This window comes from Musa acuminata, chromosome BXJ3-5 (assembly GCF_036884655.1).
Source record: "Musa acuminata AAA Group cultivar baxijiao chromosome BXJ3-5, Cavendish_Baxijiao_AAA, whole genome shotgun sequence".
In the NCBI taxonomy this organism is placed as follows: Eukaryota; Viridiplantae; Streptophyta; class Magnoliopsida; order Zingiberales; family Musaceae; genus Musa; species Musa acuminata.
The window spans coordinates 1,697,407-1,719,890 of NC_088353.1; the positions used below are offsets into that span (position 1 = coordinate 1,697,407).

The 22,484-nt window shown below is 35.1% G+C and overlaps 2 protein-coding genes across 5 annotated transcripts; both read right to left on the minus strand.

The window, feature by feature from the left end:
* Window positions 1-1,525: 1,525 nt before the first annotated feature.
* LOC135585271 (nuclear transcription factor Y subunit A-10-like) lies at window positions 1,526-6,434 on the minus strand. 3 transcript variants are annotated; one of them, XM_065151186.1, is made up of 6 exons: window positions 6,307-6,434; window positions 5,369-5,777; window positions 3,142-3,257; window positions 2,958-3,026; window positions 2,568-2,708; window positions 1,526-2,271 (listed from the first exon to the last, which is right to left on the minus strand). In XM_065151186.1, exons 2-6 carry the CDS (start codon window positions 5,652-5,654, stop codon window positions 1,867-1,869), a joined length of 1,017 nt encoding a protein of 338 aa, XP_065007258.1. In that variant the 5' UTR covers window positions 5,655-5,777; window positions 6,307-6,434; the 3' UTR covers window positions 1,526-1,866. The 3 variants fall into 3 exon arrangements, with proteins under 3 accessions (XP_065007258.1, XP_065007259.1, XP_065007257.1); XM_065151187.1 differs by having other exon boundaries at window positions 2,577-2,708; window positions 5,369-5,813; window positions 6,307-6,419; XM_065151185.1 differs by having other exon boundaries at window positions 5,369-5,813; window positions 6,307-6,419.
* A 4,029-nt stretch (window positions 6,435-10,463) lies between these two features.
* On the minus strand, window positions 10,464-21,507 carry LOC103983521 (protein IQ-DOMAIN 5). Of its 2 annotated transcripts, none has more exons than XM_065150136.1 (7): window positions 21,322-21,507; window positions 18,735-18,852; window positions 17,538-17,786; window positions 15,818-16,045; window positions 15,083-15,196; window positions 11,846-12,338; window positions 10,464-10,909 (listed from the first exon to the last, which is right to left on the minus strand). In XM_065150136.1, the coding sequence occupies exons 2-7, from the start codon at window positions 18,816-18,818 to the stop codon at window positions 10,761-10,763; spliced, it is 1,317 nt and encodes a 438-aa protein (XP_065006208.1). In that variant the 5' UTR covers window positions 18,819-18,852; window positions 21,322-21,507; the 3' UTR covers window positions 10,464-10,760. The 2 variants fall into 2 exon arrangements, with proteins under 2 accessions (XP_065006208.1, XP_009399005.2); XM_009400730.3 differs by having other exon boundaries at window positions 11,843-12,338; window positions 21,322-21,506.
* Between the last annotated feature and the right edge of the window lie 977 nt (window positions 21,508-22,484).

The following is a 22,484-nucleotide window of genomic DNA, read 5'->3' on the forward strand; positions in this document are numbered from 1 at the left end:
CTCATGCTGTTTGCCATCGATCTCTAATTAGAGTAACCAAACAGAGCAATGGTGGCGTTTGTGTCCCGCTATTCTTGGTGGAGGCTCCAGTATATTATTGGGCTTTTGCTCCTTTAGCGGTAGATAAGGTTGATGAATGTTTTTCTTGTCATTTTTCTTTAAAGTGCATGTCTGTGTTTCGAATTTAATATAATAGGACTATAAGCGTTGAATCTTTGTTGGATACGAAAACGTTTACCTGCTGCGTATGCACTGATCGGGGTCGTAAGTACGCGTGCGCTCGCCCTCGCAGCTGCATACCTGCATCTTCTTTAGACATTTTCTTCAAGCTAATTATACATTATCCCATTTAGATAGTTGTACTTAGTTTTTTAACTCTTATATTTTCAAAAAATATATATTGGTAATGTTAGTTTTATCGATAAAAATATAAAAATAAAATTTTAAAAGATAATTATAATATTTTAATTGGTAATGACAAATGATGTTGATTGTGATAAATGGCGTCAATGGTAGCAAACGATGATATCGTTGGGAGTCACAAATGGTTGTTGTGAATAAGAAAAACGACGACGAGAGGTGAGGGTCGTTCTACGTCTACATCGACATCAATTCAATTGTCGACGTAGATACAAAGAGGCGTCGCTCAGTAATTACGTCGACACAATTGTTGAGTGACGGAAGGGTCGCTAGTGTAGGTATCAAGTTGTATCGCTCAACAACTACATCGACGTTGACGTATATACAAAGTAACATCGCTCAGCATCTACATCGGTAGCTCTTTCATCACTTGGCAACTACGTCGACATTGACATAAGTGCAAAGCGACGCTACTCAATATCTACATCAATAGCCCTTTAGTCGCTCGACAATTACATCAACATCGATATAAATGTAGAGCGACGGAAGAACTATTCAACAACTACGTCGACGTAGATGCAAAACAACCCTCACCTCTCGGTGTCGCTCTTCTAATCCATAACAATCACTTATGGTCTCCAACGACATCGTCGTCTGTCACCACCGACGCCGTCTGCTACCATCGTTGTCATCTACCATCATCAACTAGAATGTTAAAATTATCTTTTTATTTTTTAATTTTATATTTTAATTAATAAAATCGATAACATTATGATAAATTGATCTAACTATTTTAGCTTCGTGTGAATGTAAATTTTTAAAATGTAAGGATGGATCTATATTTAACCTAGATATGCAAGAAATCCTTAGAATTACTTATTAGATGGATAAAGTTTCGGCAAGCATGTCAAATTGAACTTATAATAGTGAGTCGTTGTAGTAGTAGAAAGGAGTATTTTGGTAGCTTGAACGAGTGTGCTAAGATCCATCAATCATTTTTTGCCCTGGAAATCGATGACCTAAGTCCAATTTAATCCATTAGACAGGATGATCTGTTCACGCAGTGAAGGCCGTCCAGATTGAACCTACTTCTGAATTTTAATGTGATCGATGTGACATGTCCAACGATTCTAATACATAAAACCATCATAGCTAAAACATGAGATACGAAAAAAAGCCCCAATAGCACAGTATCCATAATTATCAGACTACCTCACATTGTTATTCTCACCCAACATCAGAGACAAGCCACATTTATGTTTGGTAGTGCGAAGAGGACTTCGATCATTATCATCATCATCATCATCATTATTGTCCCAGTCTGCAAGGAATGTTTAGATGATAATGAAGGCCTCACTGCATAAAAGCCAAGAATGAATTGCCATCAGAAAACAACCAAACAATGGCAGTGGCCATTTCTTCCATCTGGTTGTACCAGGTTTTGGAGGGGAATTACTCAAGCATGTACTTGGAACTTCCAATCCACCCTCCCCAGTATCCATCTCATTAGACTTTGAGGAGGTCTGGATCACAGCAGCCATCAGCTGCTGCACCCCATCTGTGACCGATACTGGCTCCTTCTCCTCCACTCATCATACTTAAATGGGAACAGAAACCTGATGGACTCGGATTATCAACAATGTGGAAATCACTGATATCTTCCCGAGCACACACGCTTGTCACCTCAGATCCTGATGCACTCAATCGACTACTTGCAGAGTTCATTTTTAAGTTGCCAGAGTGCAGAGTCTCAGAGCTCGCTTCAAAATTGGCAGGCTGAGGAGGCATCCATTCTTTCACCTTGCAACCACCATTTCCAACATTACCTTCCTTTTTGGTGTTTAAAAAGCGACCACTGCAGCCCCTCACTCGGTGCATTGCATGAATGTGGCGTGACTCATGCAAGTATGGCTGCAGAAAAGCAAATCTAATTCAGACACTCAATCTGTTCACAGTAAGGAAAATGCCAATCATAATTAATTTATAATCATCTTCTTAACCTGAGAGTCAAAGAGTGTCACAGAGGTTGGCTACCTAATGACACTCAAAGTAACTACAGCATAAAACAAAAAGTTCTCTCTACCAGAACAGATAACCGAAATATATATACTAATTTCCTGCACTTGGTCTCAGTTTGAAACAACACAAACTAGAAAATCCAACCCTATAATACGGAGGATTTTTTTTGTATCGTATGAAATGCATACCTTCCTAACCTTGATCGATTTGTTCTTTTTCTCAGCCTTAGCACGAGCTTTGCGACGACGAAGAATAGCATTGAACTGTTTTGCATTCACATAGATTGGACCTTGGGTTGCCACAGCCATTGGTAAAAGCATGCGTCCATGCTGTAAAACGAATATGAGAAATTCACAATCACATAATTTTTTATAGTAACTACTGGTTGGGAAAACAGTCACCAAGAATGAACAAGGGAAAAATATGATGTAGCAAATTCACCAAATAATAAATTTGCATTCCTTGATCATTTCATATTTTGACTTCATAACACCATAGAGCCATAATTGATTTTAAAAAGTAAAAAAACAAAAACAAAAATGGTAAAAGCTAATTCTTTCTCGGAAAGAGAAACCAACCATTGCTTGAGCTGCATAAGTTGCATATAAGCCATAGAACTGGTCAACATAAGAGTGACTGGTACAAGCCTACACCAGTATCAAAATATATTAAAATAACCAAGTTACATTGCAGATTGAATTAGCCAACTTCCGAGCAACTATTTTCTCCAAGAAAGTATAGAATGAGAAACCAAAAACTTACCATAGATTGACCAAGTCCTGGCTCGAAACAACCTGGATTTTCACGTAATGATGACTGTAGAGGAAAGGGCACATAGTGTTGCTGAGTCTTCTGCACTTCTCCTAAATCCTTGGGATCTAAAGAAGAAAAACATCAGTTGTTGAGTTCATTTTGTGCGACCATTGGTAGGGAGAAACATTATATGGTCTGAAACTCAGAAGTAACATCTAGATAGCACTGTGGGTTTCTCCACAAATTGGGAGATATAAACATGATATGTTGAGATTCTCTCAGGTGGTAATAATTAAGTGAAGGTTATGCCGCTTTACAATTGTAATTTTCACTTCCAATGCCAACTTATGCACATGTTTACATTCTTGTTAGAAGGATTGCTTGTTATAAGTGATTTCTTTCTCTACTCTTCATTGCGTTGGTAAGTTAAACACTCCATATTAAATCCTTTAAATAATTTTATGTCCCAGCTTATTCGTTGAGCACTTCAAGAATGAATCTGGTTCTAACACTGTATTTAGTGCATCGCACAGAATTTTTCTCTGACATTGCATCTAATGAATCATAGATATAGTAAGTAGTGTGCAGCATCCACTCCCAAAGTTACATAACAGCAATTTGAGCTAAACTATAATTCCATGATCATAATTGATACTCCAATTGTCAGGATTAGACATTTATGGCCAGCTTAAAATTGTTTTGCTTGCTAGCACCAAGAAGATATTGAAACAAATGAACTAAAATGGAAATAAGTTGTAAGAACTTCCTCTAAAGACAGTGATCATGTAACGGTTGTGATAATAATAAACATATTCTAGTTAACTTATTTTTTCAAAAGCAATGAAGAGCAACTAACTTGTGATGACTGAGTATCTAACTTACAGAGCTCTTCGAAGCATGATGCACATTTTCTTATCCTCGAAACCCCACCAACTTAAGTGTGCAGCAACATCAGGCATTATTACTAAATTCCCAAGGTCAACAAGTAATTGCTTTTTCACCTGCTTCTTGGTATCTCTTTTTGCCTTCTCCAATAGGTTTCGTATTTCTTCATGCTTTGATAAAGAAAGATATCGAATTATCTAAAACAAAATGATGTTTTGACTCAAACTAGTCTTGTACAATTCCTGAAATTTGAGTTCTGAGTCATATTTTCCTATTTTAAGATCTCTTGAATGCTCTATGTCCTTAGTTTCAGTAGCATTTAGAAGCCCAGAAAAAGTTCAATTTGAGTTGCTTTACTAATTAAAAGTCTTCTTTTAGTTCTCAAAGATTCACCTCCATAAAGGAGTTCTACGAAATAATGGATTTTAGTATTTTGCAAGTTATTTTAGTATTAAACTTTCCAAAGCTTGAAAAAAATGCTAGTTCCCTTTCAATCTAACAAAATGTTATCTAAGGAAATTTTGAAGAACGATGAATCGTGTGGCTTCTTTAGTTTGTGGAGTAAATCATACATGATGTGAAGTTAATTACCTAGTTGCAATTCCTGGGAATCTTTTATTGAATTTCGTCAACTTCTTATTTTCCTCTCGAGTTCAATCTCTTTGTCAATTTGTTTTCTGCTTATTTATTAATTTTTTTGTCTATCTTGATAAGAATCAAAAGGGCCCGATTAAACCTAAAAAACACTGCTGTAGTATTCAGATCTAAGGTGCCACTACGATACTATTTACATTTTATTCAGATCAAAAGTTCATCTTCAGCTCCTGGATTCTCATATAACTTGAACAACCATTCTTGTTCAAATTCCTAACTCTTGTAACCCTAAATTATTTGAAATAAAGTTCCAGAAAACTGTCTTTGGTGCTAGATGTTCTAATAAACCTGTTTTCCACCAAGGTTCGCCACTCACTTTGTCCTGTGTCACAAGAAGGTCAAATAACGAAGTTCATTAATGTAGCATCCAACATAAGGTCTTAGGATGACCCTAACAGCCTTATTTTGTGTTTTACCCCAGTTTTAATGAATTAATCATGATGTAGAGTTAAAAATATGTCACCAACGATGGCCATGGTTACGTCACAAGCAAAAAGAATTTACTCAGAAAAGTAGAACTTTAAAACAAAAGGACATTTGAGAACTATAGATTAATAGTTATATCATCGCTAAAATAGTGGTAAGAAACAGGCATGAAAACAAGGAAAACTCAAGTCAGATCAATTGTGAGAACGATGGAACAAAACAGGCATCAAAATAGTGCCTACTTCCGGTAGTGGCATTGCAATAGAATTACCTGGGACTATCGAGAACTTGACTGTACCATTAGTCCCTTCCTCTGGGATTTTGGACTCCGAACCTGGTCGTCGCCTTGTGTCTATAACGTGATTCATTTGTCGTGACACAGCTGTTATCTGGTCATCCCCGTCAGTATGGTCCCTAGACAGAGGCTTCAGCTGGGTAAGAGGATCACCATAGATAAGTTGAGATCCAACCAACCAAGGCACCAGTGTGGCCTGGGGTGTCTCAGATATCACCATCTGGCCAACTCCATGATTCCCAAAGAAACCTGATGTTTGCATAGTGATCGCTCTCCAAATCCCTGAATCATCAGAAATCCGTTCCTCAAACCTATATTCATTCACCGACAGGTCTACCTCCAACTGCTGCTCTCAATTGTGATGATCCAACTTGCCCTCGATTACCTGCAGTTCGAATCTTGATGTCCTATAGACGTTGCACTACGGACAGAAGGAAGCATAGATAAACAAGAAATGCAAATTGACGCCTTAAAACCCAAATCACTGCAACAAAACCAAGTATCCAAGCAAAAAACACCAATTCACTATACCAAGCAAGAAACAGGGTGTAAAAAAGAGAAAGGTAAGATTAGTTTCAAGGAACCATCTCTACTCAACAAAGTAGCATCTTTTGCCCTTCTTACTGCAGAACATTCCTTAAATAGCTATAAATCGCTATCGCGAGACCCAAAACCTCAAAGAGAGAAAAAAACAACTCGTAAAGCTTTCAAGATCCAAACTTTCCAACGAAAACCCATTCCAAAACCATAAAGGAGGACAATTTTGCCGACTCCATGCTTGGAAAACCTATAATCGAAGAGAACAAACATCCAAAATGTCGACACGAAACCATAAAACCAGGTTTAGAGACAGCAAGCGCACTGTTTCAACCGAGCCAATAAGCAACGGAAGACATTGGAGGGACAACACTCACATTTCGGTCGGAGCCGCCGTTAAAATTCCCATCCTTTGGGGTGCAAATTGACAGGAAGACCAACGGGCAGATGAAGCGACGAACAAAAGAGAGACACGGAGAGACAGAGGCATACGTGGGAGGAGGCGACGGAGGTGGGTTTTATAGCTGCATTTTTGCCGGGGATTATCCACCTCTCCATGATTTATTTATTTATTTTTTGAGGTATTATTATTATTATTATTATTATTATTATTATTATTTTACTCTTTTTTTGGGTGCAAAAAGCCAGCTTGGATTAGGTTAGTGGGATTTGATCAAGTGATTAATTGTAATTAATTAATTAATTAATTAATTAATTTGTTTGTGACTTAAGCAAATGGCAAGAAGACGTGACAAATTCCACAAACTAAGCACCCTAACTTTAGGTAACCCAAAATCCTTGAAATATCTATATACAATATTAATGTCTTAAATATTACACACTATTAAAAACAGTGGGAAATTGTTTTTTTCCTCCTAAGTTCTAAAAAAGGGTCAAATATTAAATTAATTTAATTTAAATAGTTTGCACATTTTGCATGGTTTCAGTAATTTGATGCAAGTGATTGTGTAAAAGGGACAAAAAATACTTGAGAAATAGAGACTTGTGTGGGAGGGAATAGATGCTTGTTGTTTTATTGCTAAGTTTGGACAACATACTTATACCCCTCACATATTTATAGCATTCCCATATATCTCTATCTATGTAGAGTCTGAAAATAACATTTTTTCCATACATTTAATATAATAATAATAATAATAATAATAATAATAATAATAATAATATCAAATGCAAACAAAATTATTGAGGAAAAAGAAGTGGAGGTTGGGGAGCATTGCATTAATGTGCAACTCAAAAGGAAAGGAAGAAGATATAATATATTAGTAAAAGAACCATATATTCCCCCTTATCTTTGTCATTGATTGATTGATTGATTGAGATCATAAATCCCCAAATCTATCTAAATTGAAGCTTATGTCTTAGTGAGCAACAATTCTCTAACTTTCTTTCTACCTTCCGATTCCATGCTTTTCATTAAAAAAAACACAATGGAAGATTAGATGGGGCGTTGACAAAACAATGAGATCCACCTACTTATTACATTACTCCACAATGCATGCGACTATTTTATCGCCAACAGTGCTAATGAGCTCCACCAATCGTGAAGTGTGCTTTCATGGGCAGTTCACATCCGTCGCTTTATTCGTCGTGTAAAGAAGATTAAAAGGATTTGGTATTCTAAGGAACAAGATAAATTTGCTAATTAGATTAGAAGAAGAAGAAGAAGAAGAAGAAGAAGAAGAAGAAGAAGAAGAAGATGATGATGATGATGATCCTCCTTAATCTCGGATTTGGTATTCTAAGGAACAAGATAAATTTGCTAATTAGATTAGAAGAAGAAGAAGAAGAAGAAGATGATGATGATGATCCTCCTTAATCTCGGATTTGGTATTCTAAGGAACAAGATAAATTTGCTAATTAGATTAGAAGAAGAAGAAGAAGAAGAAGAAGATGATGATGATCCTCCTTAATCTCGGATTTGGTATTCTAAGGAACAAGATAAATTTGCTAATTAGATTAGAAGAAGAAGAAGAAGAAGAAGAAGAAGATCCTCCTTAATCTCCTCATCCGGTTTCAGAAGAGATAACATTTTAAATCAAGTGAGGTAGATGTGAGAGTTGGTCCCCAACTTGCACTTCTTTAGGTGTTGCTTCCTTCTTATGAGACTACGACATGTCAACTTCCACTTTGTTTTTATTTCTTCCTTTATTTGAGCGATATTTTTATTTAAATCATTACTTATTCAATCTATCATGTGTCAAAAGCTCATAGGATAAATTAATAACTCAATTATAATATCTTATTTTTTTAGTCATATTCATATTCGTATCGATGGTTATCCTAGGTAGGATAAATTAATAATCCAATTATAATATCTTATTTCTAATCACATACATAATTAAAATAAGATAATATAGTATAAGCAATCTTAAAAAATCAAATATACTAATTTACTAAACAAAATGATAAAGTCTTCCTCGTGTATAAAGTGATTTTGACACTCGTACATAATTATAATATCTAATGGAAAGAAAAACACACTCATGTCTAAAAGTTATACACCTACAAATATTCACAAGTCATTGGGTTCGTATATGTTCACTTCTCGGCTCAATCATACTCAATAAATATAAGACTTTATAATTTTATTTAGATAAACATGTATCATGTCATATTATAATATTTTAAAATAATCTATATAAGATATTTAATGGTAAATACTTCATTCTATAACTTCTTTAACGAGCATAATCCTATAACATAGTATATACAAAAAAGAATAAATTCTACGTCGAAATAATTCAAAATGCATATATGCATATATAAGAAACATCGCAAATTCATATATTTCTACACCTCATATCATAATAAATATATGTACTCTTATGTTATACATCATCATAATATATACATGCACTCCCATACCGCATACCATAATATATATGTATACACCCGTACCAGATGTCATAATAGATATGTATATTCTCACATCGCATATCATAGCGTATACATGCGTTGCACTTCGTAACATATTGTGCACTCCCACACCGTACATCATAAAAAATATTTATATTTTTATATCACATGTCATATGCATATTTTTATCATAATTTATATATTTTTTATACTTATAAAATATATACATTCACATCGAGCTCTAGCTCATGATAATCATATCATTCAAAATATACTTTTAAAAATATATTATAAATATGATAATTTATATGACCATTATTTCATAATGAATGAAACTTATACTTATCTTATTTAATTCAAAAATAAAGATGATAGTGAATGATCACATTCTTTAATGATCAAGTGTGCTAAAGAATGATACATCTATCAAATTGAGAACATAGGATCATACAATGTCTTAATTAAGATTCATATCACTTAAATTATTAATTTATAATAAATTATAGCAATAATTCATAGAAGAATTTTTGATAAAGTCCATAATAAAATAGATTATATTCAACCTAAACTTTTTTAATTCATCATTAATTTTTTAACAATTCATTCTATAATCAATAAACTAGTAAGTATCACTCAAACCATCAAATAATTTTAAGAACAAGTTTTATGTCACTATTTTAGTTGATTAAACGATTTTAAATTACCGTGAATTATTTTTAAGAAACTAAGAGACATATAAAATTAAATGCATACTAATTTTTAGCTTGAAACAGTATCATTTGGAGGATAAACTATCAAACTAGAATCATTTTCAGCTTAAAACTAAATGCATACTAATTCACTACCAACACCTATTCAGGCTAAACTTATAACCTTCGTATCTTGGTGCATAAATATGATATTCACTCAATTTTAAATCCCACAAACTTTGAGGGAGCCTTTTAAAATATATCAAAAGAACATAGTCTAATAATATCCCTAAACGAATCAATTTAGCTTGAATAGAACTCCTCAAAAAATAATAGATTCTAAGTATCTTAGATTAGAATATTCATAACTCTATGAACTGATTAAGATTATACTAGAAGCCTTAGAATCATAAGAGATTCATACAAAACATATCCAAAAATCAAATATTAATTCGAATTCTATGCCACTCAAAAGTAATTAGAAATATCAGTCTATAATTTGAAAGTCGAAATCTCAGATATAGCTAAGAAAGAATTGAGTTTTCCTAACTTTGATGAGAAAAACTGATAGAATGACCGAAGAAGAAAAAAAATGATTGTAGGTTATCATATTAGTAAAAAGGATGAGATTGAAATAAGATAGAGGTACTTAAAAGATTACCTTAAACGGACAACATGGTAAAAAATGTAACAAATTTAAATACTCAAAACAAACACAAAACACAGAATACACTGATAAGCAATAAGCTGTGTCTGCAAGTAGGAAAGTCCATTAATCTTTCTTTTGCATCTGAATAACTTAAAACTTTAGTGCCCAGTCTCATCGCCATACTAGAAGGATAATTAAAAGCATCGACCCGAACATTAAGGTCATAATAGCATCTCACATAACAGTTGACTTTACAAGTCAACTATGCGAATGATTCACATGGAAATAGTATCTATCACGAGGAAGAATCATCACTCGGTTCATCCAAAACATAGCCATTATATTTATAGTCCGCACAGAAAAGGGATCCAGAAATATTTGGTAGACTCGGCAGTAGGTAAAAAGTGACAATTACATATCTCGAAATCACAACAACAAATACGTACCAACCGATAATACTACAGAATCATCAACCACCACCAGTCCTCTGGTCTTCGGCGTCCAGAAGATAGAGTTGTAGAGATTAATAGGACCACGACTTTCCGAAACAAGATCATGTGAATATGTACAGATGGAACATTGGATACAACAGTGGAAAAATCTTAGAACCAGCTACTCATATCTGCACATTCGGTCTCTCTGAAGCTGGATCCTTCGGACTCTTTTGGTGTTTAGTCTCAGATTTTTGTGGATCTTTAAGGGGCCTCTGAATTGTTGACCTGTTCACTGCAACTTTGTTTGCAGTGTGTTTTCCTGCTCCTAAACCTGTTTGACATCAGTAACATGGGCTTGTAAAAACCCCAAATTTGTTCAGCAGTTGATTCAGGTTTTGCATGCAGGGTATTGCAGCATCAAATTGACCCGAACCAAGCAGAAGCAGTTACCAAATAAAACAACCAAGTGCGAAAGAGGAAAGAGATCTACTTTCCTGGGTTTGCAATTGGATACATGTATTTAAACCCCTACAAAATTTGCAAATTATTCCCTTAAGTCTTCATATTTGTATGTTACTCCCTGAATTTCCAAACCACAATTCATACATGTCCTTTGAGTGCATTTAAATATATGATCCGAAAAGTTTCTTCTTCTAAAAATAAGCCATCAATAAGTCCATATTATCTAATTTTTTCAACCATTTGTTCCTCCTAGGAATCATAAAAGAAATTCCATCTCTTCTCTCCTAAACCTTTCTATTGCCACATTCCAAATCTACACAAATTCCAAACTTCAGTCTTTTCTATTCTTCTAGATCATTAAGTTTTTCCATCATTATCGTTATTTTATTTCAATTATAAGGTTTTGGGATGTAATTTAAATAGTTTAAGGGGCTGAGTTCTTGTAAATTTCAAAATTATAATGGAGATTTATTGAATCCAAAAGGTTCATCAGAGAATAAGGAGTATCAAATATATTTGCCAATAGAATTGGAAATATGAGTAAGAATCAAGTAGTTTTACCACTGTAGTTGCATAAACCACGATCATTAGAACTAATATACGAAGAAAAAACTAGTATCCTGATTGTCTCAATGCCAAATGCACATAAAATCATTATATGGTACACAAAAGGTACCTGATAATGACCCCTGACAAATAAGAGAATAACAAATAGCATGCTCACTTCAAGAAAAGAAAAGTTCTACAGTTGCAAATTACAAATTAATATGCAAGGATGATAAATTTCTTGAAACAAACATACCACTGTTTGGTAAGGACAACCTCTTAGCCTGTGATTCCAGTTGAAAGGGCCTCTCCTTTGGATTGCTATAAGATCGAGTGCCAACTCCAGATGCTCGAGATGTGGCTTCTGCATAAACCTCCTCTAATGATGGCTTTTGTTTTGGCTTACCTGATGGGAAAGAAGGGGCCAGCACACTAGCAGACCAGTTTGATGAGGAATTGCTTCCATCAGACGCCGACGGTAGTGATTTATGGATTAACGTATTGGAATGAAGAGTTGAAATGGGTCTCTTGCCAGTGGATTTGTATAGGGTTTTAATTCCACTGATTCCCCCCTTTTCTTCAGCTTTTCCATTCTCATTAACGTTAACCCCATCTTTAAGACTAATATCAAGGAACCTATTTTCCCATGGACGAACTGCCATCCATCTTTCTAACCAGTTCCAACCCCAGCTATCTTTATCTGGTTCAAAACCTGGAGCAGCAGCAGCTGCCTTCCTGGAACCTGCTTGCCACTAGAGCACAACTAAATTCAAAATTCAACAGTTCAACTAATATACAGGATCAGAAACAAAAGTGAAAAAAAATCATAGCTCATAAATTGCTTTCATTTATAATAAAGCACCATAGAGAAACTTGATGTTACTTTAAAGTTTAAATAAAAACAATTTAACATAGAAAAGACCCAACTAAGTATAGCTTCATGTTGCTGACAAACCTGCACTGTTACAACAGCTTCTTCCATGACAGTAAAATGTTGCAAATCAAATTTATTCGTACACATATAAAAATATATAAGAAAAGAGTGCATAACACTGATTTGACAAATAAAAGTAATCTAATTCCCTAATTGTTCATGTCTTGATCTTCCTTTGCTGATGTCAGACATGTTTATACATAGTTATAGGCTTTAAGCAAAGTGTAGTTCAACAAATAATGTCAAAAAGTGTTGATTAAAATAGAACATCTTCTAACCAAATTAATACAGATTATTCTTCTGACATACCTGTTATTGAGTGTGACTAATGAAAAATAGATAGTGAGCCTCTACTCAGTTAGAAAATATGTGAAACTCACTAGAAATAAGGACCCCAGGTGATATAGAAACACGGGCCAGTTCATGTTGGTGGGTTCAACATTCTCTAGTTTTGGATATTATGCATAAAAAGTAAAAAGCCTAACAAGAAAGTGTGAATTCTTTATATAGTTATTAACACAAAAAGGAAAACCCTGTGGCGTACTAATGAAAGATTAAGAAATAGACATAATCATTTACAGAGGGGAATTACTAAAGGTTATCATTGTTACAACTTACAACTGAAATAAATAAATTTAATTAGAATTGTTTTAAAATAAATATCATTGGACACCAAACCACATCTTAGACAGTCCATTTTGACTTACAAAAGATCTAGAAATAATAATGTAAATCATATGAAATTCATGTCATAACCAAACAGTTATACCATCACAAAGGAGAGTGGCTAATAAAATCAAGGTAATTTGGCTTATATACAATGTGGAGATTTTGAGCATCTTGCAGGTACCAAAACTCAAAGGCATCAATATTCAATTGAAGCAGAATGCAGAACAGGCAGAGAATGGTAACAAAGAGATCAGCAGATTAACTGAATGTAAGCATGGCAATGTAAATTCTGTTATCAGTTAAATAAAATTTTTTGAAGTTTTCTTTAAGTCTTCTATAGGAATAAGCATTTGAATGTTGCACCAACACCTTTATGTTGTTGAACATTTTAAAAGCCCAGTCAAATAATTAAGACAAAAATTCTTAAAGGAGACTACCATAATAAATCCAATCCCAAAACTCACTTATGTGAACTAATCCCAAACTCAACAACATATTAAAAAGAGAATGCTCACTTATTAAAACTATGAATTGATCAAATCTAAGATTAAGATAAAGATACCTATAATCCCCTACCAAGTGCTGCCAACAATTTAAGATGCCATATAAGCCACTATCCACCATCAAGGTGTATCTTCTGAGTTATCATTTTGAAGATTTGACCAATGTGGTTTTGGGTTTGGATACTAACTCCATGAAAACCATGTTGGGAACTACCATGTGTGTTAGGACACTTCTGCCTAGTAGAGATAGGTGTTGGATGGTTGCCAATGCATCACAGGCCAGGACACCTATAGCGGATCCTAGCGATGCACGTGAATTTTTGTTTGGCACAACAACATAATGTATGTGAATGAGGATTATCCTGATAACCCAGAAGTAGTCCCATATCACATGCAAGCTATAACTTCTTAAACGACTCAAAGTTCACCCACAAAAGAGCACATTCTAGGTAAACGAGTCAATGTTCACCTGCAAAATACAATTGGAACTTAAACTTTCCACTTTCTATAGGATTAGAGCTTTTCCAGTTTCCTAATAATGATTAGAAAAATATGACAATGATGCTAACATTGGAGCCGATAGTGTGGAAATTTCTGCCCAACAAGTTGTATCAAAACCTAAGATTTGTTGCTGATCAAGCTTCATGGGTATAAGACTCCCATGGATTTGTGAGCTTAATATAGTTGACTCAGTCATACAGTTGAACCCTGTCCCAATGATTACTTGATTAGTATAACTGGATCACTTGTAAAGCAAGTGACTAAATTGAGTCACTGGGAAGATATGAGATTCTCTCCAACAGACAATGACTTAGATCACTTGTCATGAAAATAGTTGCTTCCAAGGCTATATAGTTGAGTTAATTGCATGCATTGCATGTTTAATGATTAGCCACATAGCTTACTAGTTGATAGAGAATGTTTATATAATGTGTGGTAAGAACCTGCATACGAGAGAGAAATTCTTAGGGCAAGTAAAAATGCTTAGTTTCACACGAATACAAGTATAGAAGGTCGGGCAAGCTTTTGTAATATAATGGCATCTGGATACCATACTAAGACTGGTTGGTTGTGGCACATTCAAGTGACAGTTTCTCCCTCAATACTAAGACTGACAAGTAGACGTGGGTCGTCAAAGAAAAGAACACTTTTCAAGTTTCCTTGGTTATAATTAACTAGCCAAGTAGTCATGTTCTGTCCCTTTTAAGTGGAAACAGCAAGAGTAATTTAACAAAATTAACCAATCTAATGCAAAAAATTGGAAGCCAAACTAGAATATGAGTTCCTTATAGCCCAATGTATTGCCATGGTAAAGAATCAGCATCTCAAACATATGAATTTCATAATCCAGATGTCCTCAGCATGATTATATGTTTATACTGGAGGATACCTGATGAGTGACAGCATATGCCATGGCTCTCTCACGCTTGGCTGCAGCTTGTTGCCTCTTCAGCAATTTTGCCTGAATTTCCTCTACAGAGCCAACACTGTCACACCAGCCTTCCTGAATTCAGACCATAAACTTGAGAATTACTCTGATTGGCTTAAACCACATAAGAAAACAAAGATGCAGGAGCACAAAATTCTCAGAACTAGGCACATGCTAAAGTATTTTACAATCTCATTTATTCAAGTTAAACAATGAAAGGAAAAATGAATGAAAACAAGAAAATGTTGGGAGAATTAACATGCTGGAAGAAAATTTCGTTAGGCACACACAAATTGCAATGCCTGCTTACTGCAGACACTGGTTAGTCTCCTTTAATTAGGCAACTTGTTGGGAAAATCTGGTGAAGAACAGCACATAACCTACCAGAATATACCTGAAGCTATGACAAAGAACTCAGTATCACACGAAAATTACAGACTGTCAGACTCCTATAAAAATAAGTCTGTGCCGAAAGAAATTTCTTACCAAACACAAGTAAAATTCCTGCTTACTGCTAAAGCAAGTTCTTGCATAATCAGGTAACATTTTGGTGTATATTTAGTACAGAAGAAAGATCTAGAGAGAAGGAGCATCTAAGAAGCTCAGTCCTACCTGAGGCTATTTACAGAAGAAACTGAAATTACAGAAGGTAGAAATCTTTATTCATATTGTGGCTTTCATCTTTAGAAATCTTACCTCTATTTCCCTCACATGTGCTTCATGTGATTGTTGTTCCTGAACTTGTTGACACCCCAGTTGGCTTTCTAATGCCATGCGAACTCGCCTAGCTCTTACACGGGCCTGAACTCGTACTAGCGCTTGCATGCAGCGAAGAGTTATTGCAGCCTGTTTTCTCACAGCATGACCCCTAACAAGGGCCTGTAATCTAACTAGCCCTTTTAGAGCTCGCAATGCTCTTCTAGCCTGAAATGGAGATAAACTCCAGCAATCAAAGAAACAAAATACAGTAAATAAATAGTATATATAGTAGAAGAAAAAAAAACAAAGAATCTAGTGAACTTTTTGACTGACACAGTTAATCTCATGATGCTGACTACAAAAGGCTGCAGCTAATGTTGGTTATTGATTTTTTTATACTACAATTTCTCCAAGAATAATCCCAAAGCACATGCTGGATGATTTTGGAACAAATGTTTATTTTCATCACCTTAAATGCTATGATAATATCAAATTATCAATGCTTTTCACCAGTGATATGACTTTTAGCTGTAGATCATGTTTCACTTGGGGTAAGGCTGCACAAAATATGCAATAGGTATGACTGGCAGTCTCAAGTTGCTACTCAAGTTCTAGATAAGACAAACTAAAAGAAAGGTAACCCTAGAACCTAAAAGTGCTATCCTTCTTGGTTGATGTTTAAGCTCATGCTGCCAAGGAGCAAGTAAAGCTCACCTTGACATGAAATAGAGAAGAGAAAACAACAAATGTTGATATAAGAGTTTATGTTCATCTGAAAAGCACATAAAGCCAAAGAGCCAAGGGCATACTAAAAGATTTTCTATTTGGGTGCTCTACTAGGAATTCGAAAAGATGGAGTTACTTCACTTCCAATGGAGATTTATTCAGTTTTTAGTTGTGACTTAGAATCATGGTAGATAAACATATTTGAGTGTTTAGAAGTCTCAACATTCATTAGTTCATTGATCTTTATACCTGATTCATTATACTGCAACAAACAACATATAATGGCAAAGGGAACAGATTATTACTCTTGTTAACTCCATTTATAACTTTTGAACTAAATGAGCATCCATGTGTCGGTCATTAGTTAAAGCCCATTAATTGTTGATCAGTAACTAAGTCTTCATGGCTAGTCACGGTAGATAATTTTTGGCTTAAGCTTTAAAGTATCAATTTACAGAAGGAGATAATTGCCTCTTTGACAAGGATTTCAATGCAGCTCTCTTCCTTTAATAGATTTATGGAAGATGACTTTTTGCCTCACGGTAACATTTGTGAATCCAAGCTTAAGATTTGATGTATTAATTTACAGTAGCAGATAACTGTCTTTTTTCTGAGTTGACTAGCAGTGGAAAAAAGACCCTTTTCTTTTAGTGATTATTGGAAGATGACAATATGGCTCAATGAAACAATCACATGGGCAAGCAAGTTTTAGCATCTTATCTTGATGAAATGTAGCTTACTGATGCTGATGCTGATTTCCTGATAATTAGTGCTTTTCAACAACAAAAGGTTAGCTAGATGAAATAGATAAACGTTTACCCATAACATTGGTTTAGTCACTGCCTGATTCATGATTAGTGTTACTATCTTACTCATATAATGATACCTCTTACTGTTGCAATTCTCATTGCAGGAATTATACTAATGCACAGTATTTGAAGAATCTTGCTTAAGCGTTTGCAGTATATTAAACACAAAGTCACTGACATACCAGGAATGCTCGAAAAGCAGATTGAATAAATACGGCAGCCCACTCCTCTCTCATGCTCTGTTGTGTTTGATAGGCCAATTGTCTATTTTCTGATATGGTGGGAGAGGAAGCGGAGTTTGAATTTGACTGAATGTTAGCATTGCCAGCATATGGAGCCACTGCAGGAGCAAACTCATCTTCCATCATAACACAATCAAGGCCAACAGAGTTTTTCTTCTGGCTGCACAAACTATTGGCTGAGGCACTTTTCTGCAATGATCTCAGATGATGAGACAGAGAAGTACTCAAATAGAGATATGCACAAACAAAAACAGAACACCATTTACAAGGATAAATTAGGAAATGGAAAGTAGTATATTATTATTTTAGAGAAACTGATTATAAGGAACTGATTATATATATTACTTTTCATCATTTAGATCTATGGTTACTCCCTGTATTATATTGACTTGCCGTATTATATGTTGCTTCCAGCCAACATAATGTCTATCCTTGCAACTAAAAGTCACAAACTGAGGCATAACAGGTGATGTGTCACAAGTAGAGTTTGCCCCAAAATGCATTTGTCAATATGTCTGCATTATCTTTCAAGAAACTTTATAAGAGTAAACAAACTATTGGTGTGTGGACTGGCTGGACAGCACTTAATACAGTCCAGATTTACAAACTTAGTCTAATACTTAATGGACACGAAACAAGTAGTGGTTTAAAAATTTAACAAGACTCGTCTCAGATTTGAAAACCATTTAGTTGAGCTAGTTGACATCATTGACTGTCGAGATCATAGCTATATTGAAGACCTAGCTCCAAGTTCCTTTGGGACAATAGGGCTACTGCCGTGCTGACCAAATGGTACACTAGTGCTGAGCACGATCTTAGTTCAGGTTGTGCAGCCAATCAGTTGACAACACCATTCTTGACACTGTTCTCCTTTTTCCAGGCTTAAGATCAAACAGATAAGAAAATTGATTGTTGAATAGTCCATGTTATGTGACCCCAACACTATTGGCATATGTTATTTCATCCAGGATCAGTTTGGAAACAGAGCATCTAGTATTGAGGTAAGCATATCTATAAAATCAGTGCCATAGTAAGATTCTCAAAGATAGGTCAGTCAACTCAAAGTAGAAGAGCATGAAACAATTTTCTTGGAACTTTGTATTATGACCATACATGCAAAAGAAAAGGTCTACGCACATTTTTGCCATTTTCTGGACGTTGTAAATTCTCTTGTTTCCTTATGCCAACCAATGATCTAAGCCATTTTGAAGAAATACCCATGATATGTTTCAGTTAAGCTTCAGATGACAATGACCTGCCAAAAAAATGACAATAAAGTTAGGATATAGTCAACAGTTTGCTATTCTTCTCTGCCATGACAGATGACAGATATGAGCATCAAATATATCAAATCAGAGTGCTAGTTAGGAGATCATATACCTACCTAAAGTTCAGAACCAATTTTGTGGCAGAACTAACAAAGTTACAAAAAGAATGGCATAATTGCAAAAAGAAAGCAAACTGCAAATTTTATGTGACTTGAATACTTCAAGCTGAAACTCATTTGTTGGTATTAAAACTAAGATTGTCAAATCAAGATTAAAATTGAGATTGGCATAAGGATTAGGATCATGATTCAGCCAGATCCTGAAAGGGTTGGATTAGTTTTTCTCGGAGTAATATAAATTAGCTGAAAATTAATCAAAATCAAAATCCATTAGAGAACTTTTTGAACAAATTGGAAATTAGACAAAGTTAGCTGTAATCAACCAGAAACTGATTGCAATCAACCAAGACTGGCTGATTTATCAAATTCTTTCAATGTTTCTAGTATCCATTCTGATAAATGAACCATGATGCTAAGCGTGAATCATCACCCTTAAAGCTAATCAAACTAACTATGAAGACAACTTAGGCAGTACCATCCAACAACATGACACTAGAATTGTCTGGTGCAGATGCACTAGCTTTTGGTACAAAGATAATATCTGATGAAATTCCCCCGCTATAAAAAGTTCTCCTGGATCAAAATCATCAATATTTTGGAAAATCAAGTCAGCTGCTTGGAATTATTACTGTGGAAACACGTACTCGATGCAACAAACTCTATTTTAGGGTTGGGTTAATTTAAGTTAAGGTCCATATTCATCTTATTAGCTAATCTTATATTTCTGGACTTTTTGTTCAATTTGTTTTAATCTTACTTTTACATTATATATAGTCCAATACAAAGTGTTTTTGGTCCTTTTTGAGCCGATATAGGAGTCAAAATTGAGAAGTGATTAATTAGAGTTAAGACTAATACACCTTGCTAAAGACTTGGACTTCAGTCAGAGGCCACCTTCCACCTCCTTGAAGCCATCTCAGTAAGTCCCAAAACCTAACTCTAGGCTAATAGGATTCCATGGTACATTAATAATGGATTATTTCTGTCAAAGGAAGAGGTTATGAGTAATTTTGTTATGAAACAACAATGTGTTCTCTTGCTGAATAATGGCCCACCTTGAGCCCTTCTGGGATTCAGCTTATGCTAGAGAAGGCTCAGTCATACCACAAGAGAAACATTTACATTTTTGGTTGTGTCATAAAGGGAAGCCTTCTATTTAAGGATAGCTTTCAACCGTGCTCTCCTGTTTTGCTTTTTCCTGATGAGTAACGATATGTACTGCGACTCTAAGTGTGATTTAAAGCACAAATCATCAACGTATCATTCATCAAGGTGGTGAAAGGGGCTGGGGTTGGAGATGGTGTGCTTTTGGAAGTGCACCACGTCCATGAATCATGACTTTAGTCGTGCAATGAGCTTCGGTATGCAGCATTTTTGTTTTCCACCAGCATATTTAGTGTATTTTTAATCAGTTATCACTATCTTTCCATTCTTCAGACCAAGAGCCTCTAAATGAAGAAAAATCTGATCCATGGGGATCAAGAAAGGTTCTGTTATTGAAGGAAGTTTTCAGTGCACATGATAAAATCGGTCATTTATCAAAAAGACCAACTGATATGGACTACTTGGTTAAGAAAGAATCTAAATAAATATGGAAGGGTGGGAATTAGAAACCTGAAAACCTGACAGGATTATCAGACAAGTCCATTCTTTTAAATTCTACGTAAGTGATGCATAGAATTTTCAGCAAAAAGACAGAAGAAGATGCGAAGCGATCACCAGATCCAAAACGGGTGTAACGCATGAGACAACGATCAAAAAGACAAAAATGCAAGCAACTAGATAAGACTTCAAATAAAACATAATCAAGTAATCCAATGAGAATTCTCTCGATTTCACCGTGAGAAGCCAAATCCAGAACAAGTGACTGGAGTTCGTTAAGAATTTGCAGACGGCTTACATCAAAAGATGGGGCCCTGAAAGAAACTCTTACTCAAGATGTAGCCGAATCTACTCCAAAGCATTCCAGATCGCAACAACCATTTCACTTCAGAACAAGCAAAATCCGACTTTTGGCCTAGGACTGGCAGCTCATACTACTCATCAAATCTATCGAGGAACCAAAATCCCGGGAAAACAGCTTTAAAACAAACAATTCCATCCAAGGAGTAAAAAGGGCGAAGGAAGCACAAACGACCAGGATTCGGCCGGAGTACCAAGAAGATCCCACGCGGCCCAATGCATAAAGGAGATGAAACCGGGAGTCCGAATCGGACGGCATCGAGAAGGGGGGAGACGAAGCACGGGCGCAGATCCGACCATACGCGAGTCGACACGAAACCAACAAGCGGGAGGGAAGGGATAGTTTTGGAGAAGGGATTCGAATCCAGAGCGCACCTCAGGAAATCGATTCGTGGGATCTACTGCTATGGCTTGTTCGAGCTTTCCCTGCTCCTCCTTTTGCTGGTGGCCGGCAATTTCCCCTGTCACCCTGTCTCGCTCAGACGCTTTACTTCCTCTTCTTTTGCACCCTCCCGTAGTCGAGCAGTCGCTGGCGATCGTTTTGGTTTTTGGTTAGAGGATTAAAAGCCAAAAAGGTGACCTTTTTATTTGCTCGTCTCTGCAATATTTAAACTGTCATTTCTACCCCTGTATATTGCATACAATTGCAAAGGGTAAGACAAAGTCCACGGCCATGAATCCGACATATCCGAATCCGTATCAGCCCTGATTTGAGTACTTTCGTTATATTTATATTCATATCAACGCCCAATTCACCAGTTTCTTATTAATCCAACTAAGTGGATTTGATATCCAAAAATAATAATCCGCTACCGTTTAAGAATCAAAATTATATAGGTACATATTAATTTCATTCTTAGAGCTAATTATAGGTTATCCTCTATAGTTCGACCTTATTAGCATCATAGTTTTTTATTTCAAAAATTTATATTAATGTCCTTATAATTTTAAAAATAAAATAAATAATCATATTTACGTTAACGTCATCAAACATAACATGTGGCATCACGTGTTAGATCGGTACGAAAATAATAAGCAAAAAAATAAATTTAATATCATTTTTATTTCTAATGATTTTACTACGTGTATGAAAAAAGGATATTGAAATTACTTTTTGAGGAGTCACTTTCGTATCGATCGAAGGTGTCACGTGTTGTATCTTTTGTCAATACAATTGACGACGTTAAGATAAATAAAATTATTTATTTCACTTTTAAAACTATAACAATCTAAATTTTTTAAATATAGAAACCATGATACTAATAGAATCCATGAGATAATATATAATTAGTCTCATCAATTGCCTTCGTGGAGTCGACCTAGCTCATTTCTTGGACATCATCGTCAACTCTAATACCAATCAATCTTAGGATTGATATTAAAGTTAAAATAAAATTTTTGATCTCCTATCATACTTGCTCAATCATATTAGGACACGAAGTATTATTGATCATCCCGATCATCGTATATACATTCAATTGTATAGAGGAAAAAAAATCAAATGTCAAAAATGCAGATAGGAAGAGGATGGAATTTGA

Excerpts from the sequence above, each read along its gene's own strand:
- LOC135585271 (XM_065151186.1), bottom strand. The coding sequence starts at position 5,654 with ATGCAAACATCAGGTTTCTTTGGGAATCATGGAGTTGGCCAGATGGTG. Across the intron at positions 3,027-3,141 it reads CAGGACTTGGTCAATCTATG|GCTTGTACCAGTCACTCTTA; the intron begins GTAAGTTTTTGG and ends ATACTGGTGTAG. Across the intron at positions 2,709-2,957 it reads CTTATGCAGCTCAAGCAATG|CATGGACGCATGCTTTTACC; the intron begins GTTGGTTTCTCT and ends TTCGTTTTACAG.
- LOC103983521 (XM_009400730.3), bottom strand. The coding sequence starts at position 18,818 with ATGGGTATTTCTTCAAAATGGCTTAGATCATTGGTTGGCATAAGGAAA. Across the intron at positions 16,046-17,537 it reads CTGCTTTTCGAGCATTCCTG|GCTAGAAGAGCATTGCGAGC; the intron begins GTATGTCAGTGA and ends TCTCCATTTCAG. Across the intron at positions 15,197-15,817 it reads CACATGTGAGGGAAATAGAG|GAAGGCTGGTGTGACAGTGT; the intron begins GTAAGATTTCTA and ends GTCTGAATTCAG.